This window comes from Aulonocara sp. 'chitande type north' Nkhata Bay, linkage group LG4 (genome assembly GCF_057382095.1).
Source record: "Aulonocara sp. 'chitande type north' Nkhata Bay isolate Kocher_YH1m ecotype deep benthic linkage group LG4, A_spYH_male_GT1.1, whole genome shotgun sequence".
NCBI classification, from domain to species: domain Eukaryota; kingdom Metazoa; phylum Chordata; class Actinopteri; order Cichliformes; family Cichlidae; genus Aulonocara; species Aulonocara sp. 'chitande type north' Nkhata Bay.
In genome coordinates, this window is record NC_141347.1 from 12693736 (window position 1) to 12700909 (window position 7174).

Genomic DNA, 7174 nt, shown 5'->3' on the forward strand with positions numbered 1-7174 from the left:
GTGCTTTACTTCAGTGTCACTTATTATCTGTTTACACAGTGGACTTCTTTTATGGTAGCGCAAAAGAAGAGTTACAGTTATTGCTGACCACAATCATAAATGCTTCTCCTTTAAACCATTTATTAAAAATGTGCTTGGCAACGGGAAGATTTAAAGTAAAGACCAGCACTGTCGTATGTGCTATTTCTGTGCTCTCAGAGACATATTTAGATCACAATCTGCAACCATTTCATGTTTTATCTGAACTTTTTTGTTATCTCTCATATCATGCAGGCATGCTGGCAAACAGTGGCAAATATTATCATGTACCTACTATGAAGCAGCTTAGTTGTCATCGTGCCACCCTTTCCCTCACCCTCTTCTCTGTCTCTCTGTTTACCCCCGGCTTGTTTTTCTCCAGTTCTCCTGCCATCACCACCAGCTCTGTTTATTTCGGTAAAAGCGTAGGAGTTGGGGAGAGAGTGAGCTAATACCCCGGTCTTATTAACTGGTAGAAAAAACGGTGGGTGGGTGGGTGGGTGTGGGGTGATAGTAAGGGAAGGGAGGAGAAATTGCGAGGACTAAAAGGGAGGTGGATGGAGACAGAAAAATGAAGGGGTGGGGGGACAGAGATGAGTATAAAAAGCTTTGCCATGAGGAATTAGGAAATGTTCCTGAGGAGAAAGTATTGAGACAGTTTCCATCACTCCATAATTTTCCTTCAAGGTAAGTAAATTACAGCAAATGATCTCTTAAAACTCTTTGCAGGTGAAAAGTAGGAGAAGTTTTGAGTTTTGGACACAATCAGGCAAACGTAGCTTTTATTTTGTGACTATTTTTATAGTACTTTACTTTTTTTTTTTTTTCAATTATCTGCCAATGAAAATACGGTAGAAAAGTAGGCCTGTGGCCCTCCTCTTTTTGTTAAAGAGTTTTTAATGTACACCCTCATCTTGGTTCTTTGGCTTTTTCCAATGATGTGTGCACATTCTGTCTGCAGGGAAGGAAGCTGGGACTTCACTAGGACCCCTATTGAGACTCAGACAGGCATTAAACTCTGTAGACACTCTTGTCAGCACCACACACACACACACACACACACACACACACACACACACACACACACACACACACACACACACTCACTCACTTAGCTATCCTTGCCAGTCTTTGGGAGTCGCTTTTTGAACTTTAGGCCCCAGGCTCGCTGTTTCTGTGCCCACTGTGGGTCTGGCTTACACTGCAGACAAATATGCCTGAGGGGATCATGTGTCAGTGTGTGTGTGTGCTTCTGAATGTATAATGAAAGCTGCTATTGATGGTGAAAAAGAGCGCTGCCGAAACAAGCGCTCCATCCAAATCCCACAAACAGAACGTGGGGATGAAAGCTTTTCTGCAGACATCTGGCACTGCTGTTTATACAGGTGGCACTTACCCTACCTCAGGTCACTCACACTTACACGTTGAGTGTTTACATGTAGACACGTGCGGTGCGAGCGTACACCCCGAGCCACCCTCAACTTCATAATTCCAGTCTGTTCATTCGCTGGCTGTTAAGCAGCTCCTCTTGGCCACAGCTATTCTCTTACGGTTCTTCCTTGCAACCTGAGGTTTCATTGCGTGGTGCAGATTGGCCTCAACCTAAGGCCAGCACAGTGAAAAGACTTTTTGACTCATATCTGTGGTTTTGTGTTTGTTCCATTAAAAAAAAATCTGCAGCACTGTGCCAGCATGCACAGAGATTTTTTTCATATATTGGTTGTTTATCTGCACAAAACCCACAGAAATGTTGTCACTTTTTACCCCAGCTTGAGGTTTTGGTCTGTTTACCCACCCTCAAAATGCAAAAAAGTGTTCTGCATCCTTCCCTTTGCCTTATTTTGTCTCATTATTTTCTATTTTTTCCCTACTGCCTATCTAACTCTTACTTCAGCACTACCACGACTTACCAAAAATACTTGTCTGCTTTGTTTCCAGCAGGCAGGCAGATAAACAAACCCCAGGATGAGGAGCCTTCTTCGTCTTCTGGCACTCTGTGCTGCAGTCTCTCTCTGCGTCTGCTATGGTATAGATCCTCCCAGACGCCCTCACTTTGCTATCGCTCGGCAGCCATTATTTATTCATAACCTGCAACATAACAAAATGTAATAAGACATTCATCATTTATGATTAACCCGATTCCATGTTTTTCCCGTAGAGTCTCATGAAAGCACAGAATCCACTGAAGGTGACTGAAATGTTGTTTCTCGGTTCTGGAAAAACATGCATGCCATTATAACAAATGTGATGTATTTAATCCTCATTTAGTCTTTACTAACATGCCCTCAGCCCTTGTTTCACCTGATCTGCTGCATGACCGGCATGCCAGATGCTGATTGAAATCAAATTTTCCCACTAGTAAAGTTTTGTGGTTTCAGATTTGTTTGTGCCTCCAAACCGAGCCAACTCATTCATCCCACCACAGAGAGGCAACATATACATCCCATCCAGAGGGAATGGCTTCGGCAGTTACAACTTCAGGAGGTAAAACCTAAAACCATGGGCAGGCATGCAATGCAGAGCACTTTATCTCCTGCATGTTTAAAACCACAAACCCACAGAAAATGCATGCTTGCCATACATATACGGCACTGTGCCTCATTAAGACAAAGCCTAATTGGACCATTAAACATCTACATGTGCTTCAAGAATCCACAGACACAAACACAGAGCCTGGAGTGCAGGATAAAAGAGAATTATTAAATTCATTTCTGTTTAGAGTTCCTCTACTTTTCTTCATTTTGAAAACCTTCTTGTTTTAATTCCCAGGACATTCAAGTCTCCAGCAGAAAGACGCGCAGAGATCTGCGAGGACTACTCCCCCTGCCGCTTCTATGCCTATCACCACGGTGCCCAGCAGGCCTACAACAGATACTTTGGCGCTAGAAGTCAACCACGGCGGCCTGCTGTGACTCGCCGATACTAAGCTGGACCTCACATGCAAAAGTCTCATTATCATCTGGTCCTTTAGTCCACATATCATCAGTTTTTAGATAATTTATGTAATTGTTTTTGTGGGCTCTTTTGGCAAGAAAACTGTTTTTTATATATAAACACCAGAACTTCCAGTCAATGTGGCTCAAATCACACAGCAGCCCATCATTATATTCATGTAGAAATTTACAGCCTGTTTCTTGTGTAATCTCAGGATGACTTTTATCAAGTATCACTGCATGATCCCAGCATTTATGAGCTTTACGGGATATGCTCGAGTGAAGCGTTTGGCTCACTTTCCGCTAACCATTTCTTACAATCTCCACTTACTTATGCTGTCAATAAACAAATATAATGACTTTTAATGGGTTTGGTCTTAATCCTGTTTTTGCAATTTGCTTGCCACATGAGTTTGTGAGAACTTTGGGGATTCTCAGTGTTTTTCAATATATGCCAGATGTTATATGTAATATAACAATATTTGGGAGTGCTTAAGAACCATTAGGAAAGTTAAATACGGCCTTGTGCATAAATATGAGACACATTACAAGAATCAGAATACTTTATTAATCCCCAAGGAAATTATATAAATGTAAGAAGCCCACTTTAACACAAACAGTCTATAAATACTGGAAACCACTTGGTTATTCTAGTGTTTATCACATAGTTTAGAATTCAAATGTAAATCTGGTGAGTGCTTCTATAAAACAAAGTACAGTAATGTAGTGCAGCAGAAGTACATAGTGCAGTAAAATGGGAAGAAATCAAGTACAAGTATCTAAAAAGCTCTACAGAACCTGATTGAATGTGTTGTTACACAACTGATGTGTTGAGGAGTTACATTATGATTTCAGTATGCACTGTCGGTGTCTGGTCTCTTGCAGTCTTGAGAAGAATGTACTGCACATGTGCAGACAGACACAAGGACAGCTCAGCACATGGCAGATGTCAAAATGCTGTAGAAGTAAAATGACAGTTATACTGGGTGTTTGTCTGTCTGTGCTGCCACATGGCCACGAAAGTGTATAATTATAATTGTCCTGAGGGTAAATCCTTGTAGTCTGTCACTGAAACGAGACAAAAGGCACCAGCATTGACCCAGACTGTGAAATTACAACCCATATGCTCTACTACTGTCCGGACCGGTCCAGCTTCGAAATCTCTAGTTAGAAATAGCAACAAAGGGCATCCATGTCACAAAGTGTACTTAAAAGGCTCAGCTTTGAAAATAAAAATGATATGTTTGTGTTACTGGGACGGTATTCAGTAGAGCATTGACATTATGATTTCTAGTACACCATTAAACTACCATGTGATCGCTAACCTTGGAGGTAATCCAGGGTACCACGACTAGATCTCTTAAAACAGCTGTTACAGCTGGAGGCACGATATGGTCCTTACAAAAATGTGCAAGTGGACACAGACAGCCTACAGAGGGTCAAAGGCAAGAAACAACAGATCAATGTCGTCCTTTCTAAACTTGTGACTGGAAAAATGCGAGTTGACCTAAGGAGGACAGAAAGACCTCTGTGACCTTCCTCTGATTAAACTTGATTCTATGGTCCTGAAGCACAAAAAAATCTTAATAACTGAACTTGAAATGACCTGGGAGGGCGGGTTAGTTATCTCTCACCACCTGAAGAAAGCCAAATACCAAGATTTGATCAACAAGGCTCTAGTTCACGAATGGAAAACAGCTGCCATTGTTTCCAAGGATGTGAAAAACAACCACATTGCTGATAAGTTACTGAAGTGCAAGCTGCGTTTAATTTTTCAGTTAAATTCAGTCAACTACTATCATTTCTGCAGCAGTCGTGGTGAGTCGTATGACTGAGGAGGACATTGAGTGGATGGATGCAAGTCAGATTTAGGACGTATCTGTCATGCTTCTTTGAAACTAAAAACGTGTTATTCATCAGCTTGTGCAGCTAGTTGTACTATTTGAGTCGTGACTGTACTCAAAAGCTGCAAAACAAATGGGAATTGCAATGTTAAAGATATCGTGCGCTCACAGTCAGCTGTCCTAGTGTGTGGTGAACTCAGTGATCGACTTCTGCACCTATACAAAAGTCTCTCCTCTTTCTCTCTACCTCCTAAGACATGTGGTCTACTTTTGTAACTGTGGTCTCTGTGAGTGTACTTTGTGTGCATGTTTGTAATTATGCATTGCAAGTGTTAGTGGAAACACATTTTCTTTTTCAGTTTTATGTAATAGCAAAGTGACTTGACTCAAATGTCCCCTGTCAAAGCCGTTTTCCTATCCACATCACCTGGTCTGGTGCCAACACAAGTTTTCCAGGTACAACTTTCCTGAAGGTTCTAGGTAGTGAACTGTTTAGCAAGGTACACCAACAGCTGAACACAGTTAACAAGCCAGCACAGCTGAGACCAGTTAAAGAAGGCTATGTTTGCCTATGTTAAAGCTGGAGGCTAATTTGATGTAGGATTTTTCGTGTTGCAGAGCACATAATTTTGGTGAGCAAACAATGCCAAGTGCTTGCATGCAATAATCTGACAAAACTAACAGTGCATAACATCTGTGTAGGTTCTCAGTGATTCCAGTCATGGTACCCAGCATGTTCAAATCTCAGCAGTTCCTCAGACGCAAACGCTCATTGTGGTTTCACCCTTGACCCCTGGTGAGGACCCATACCTTGTTTTTGGTTTGGTTGCCTTCTTTTTTTCACACCTTAGAACAAAACACAGCCAAGTTGTGATGATGCTATGTGTAGGATGAATATTTATTGAAAGTTTAGTTAAACTGGAGTGGTATATCACCACAAAGAGGAAGACATGCAGAACATTAAAAAAAAAAGCAGTGTGAGAAACATAGACGATGCCTACAGCAGACAGATTGATTTTAACACTTTTTCACTTGACTTTCACCTCTTACAGGTTATGCCACATATTTTTCACACTGCCTCCTAGTGACTGTACAGAGCTACAGCATGTAGATCTGCTCTGCAAAGCTATGATAGCACCAACCCACAACTATAACCCTGGTATATGAGGATCCCCCAACAGTGTGAATGTTCTGCCCACCCTGCTAATATCGCATGACATCAAGAGAGGAGCTGCCGAACCACAGGTAATCCTGCAGTGTCTGCTTGAAACAAAAGATGTTTGATGTGTACCCCACAAAAGATAAGATAAGATAAGATAAGATAGAACTTTATTAATCCCTCGGGTGGGTTCCTCTGGGAAATTCGATTTCCAAAAAAGCACAGCACCGACAGAAGTTACAGAGTTACAGAATATTATATATATATATATAATACACACACACACACACACACACACACACACACATATATAAATACAGAGACAATATAAATAAAATATACGAAGGGGATAAATAGAATAAATAGGAATAAAAAATAAAAATACAAGTGAATTGCACATTTCAAGTATTGAGTCTATTGCACTGTTGACTGTTTACAAAAGTATTGCACAAAAGGTATTGCACAGTGAGGTGAAGAGGCACTACAGCTTAGTTGTTCCCCCCTCCTTTGTCCTCCTGTTTCCCCTCCCTCTCCCCTCCAGAGAGGAGTTAAACAGTCTGATGGCGTGTGGGACAAAGGAGTTTTTAAGTCTGTTAGTTCTTGTCTTGGGGAGAAGCAACCTGTCACTGAACAGACTCTTCTGGTTGTTTATGGCCGTGTGCAGAGGATGCCTGGCATTGTCCATAATGTCCATCAGTTTCTTTAATGTCCTTTTCTCTGCCACTGTCACCAGAGTGTCCAGCTTCATGCCGACCACAGAGCTAGCCCTCCTGATCAGTTTCTCCAGCCTGGATGAGTCCTTCTTTGCTGTGCTGCTCCCCCAGCACACCACAGCATAGAAAAGTACTCCAGCAACCACCAACTGGTAAAACATCCTCAGGAGCTTCCTGCAGATGTTAAAAGACCTCAGCCTCCTGAGGAAGTACAGTCGGCTTTGTGCTTTTTTATACAGGTGCTCTGTGTTGCATGACCAGTCCAGTTTATTGTCCACCCACAGCCCGAGGTACTTGTACTTGTTGACCACCTCCACCTCCTCCCCCTCTATCTGAACCGGCAGTGGACCTGCTCTAGACCTCCCGAAGTCCACAACCAGTTCCTTAGTCTTTGAGGTGTTGAGTTGCAGGTGGTTTGTGTGACTCCATGCGACAAAGTTCCTCACCAGACTTCTGTACTCTTCTTCCTGATCATCCCAGATACACCCCATGATGGCTGTGTCGTCT

The 7174-nt window shown here is 42.1% G+C and overlaps 1 protein-coding gene across 4 annotated transcripts; it reads left to right on the forward strand.

Annotated features, from left to right (window-relative positions):
* The first annotated feature begins 576 nt into the window (after positions 1 to 576).
* On the forward strand, positions 577 to 3317 carry mgp (matrix Gla protein). 4 transcript variants are annotated; one of them, XM_086290553.1, is made up of 5 exons: positions 577 to 705; positions 1957 to 2044; positions 2177 to 2206; positions 2397 to 2502; positions 2788 to 3317. In XM_086290553.1, the coding sequence occupies exons 2-5, from the start codon at positions 1984 to 1986 to the stop codon at positions 2942 to 2944; spliced, it is 354 nt and encodes a 117-aa protein (XP_086146679.1). In that variant the 5' UTR covers positions 577 to 705; positions 1957 to 1983; the 3' UTR covers positions 2945 to 3317. The 4 variants fall into 4 exon arrangements, with proteins under 4 accessions (XP_086146679.1, XP_086146681.1, XP_086146680.1 ...); XM_086290554.1 differs by having other exon boundaries at positions 602 to 705; positions 1960 to 2044; XM_086290555.1 differs by lacking the exon at positions 2177 to 2206.
* Positions 3318 to 7174: the final 3857 nt, after the last annotated feature.

Excerpts from the sequence above, each read along its gene's own strand:
- mgp (XM_086290553.1), top strand. The coding sequence starts at position 1,984 with ATGAGGAGCCTTCTTCGTCTTCTGGCACTCTGTGCTGCAGTCTCTCTC. Across the intron at positions 2,045-2,176 it reads CTCTCTCTGCGTCTGCTATG|AGTCTCATGAAAGCACAGAA; the intron begins GTATAGATCCTC and ends TTTTTCCCGTAG. Across the intron at positions 2,207-2,396 it reads AAGCACAGAATCCACTGAAG|ATTTGTTTGTGCCTCCAAAC; the intron begins GTGACTGAAATG and ends TTGTGGTTTCAG.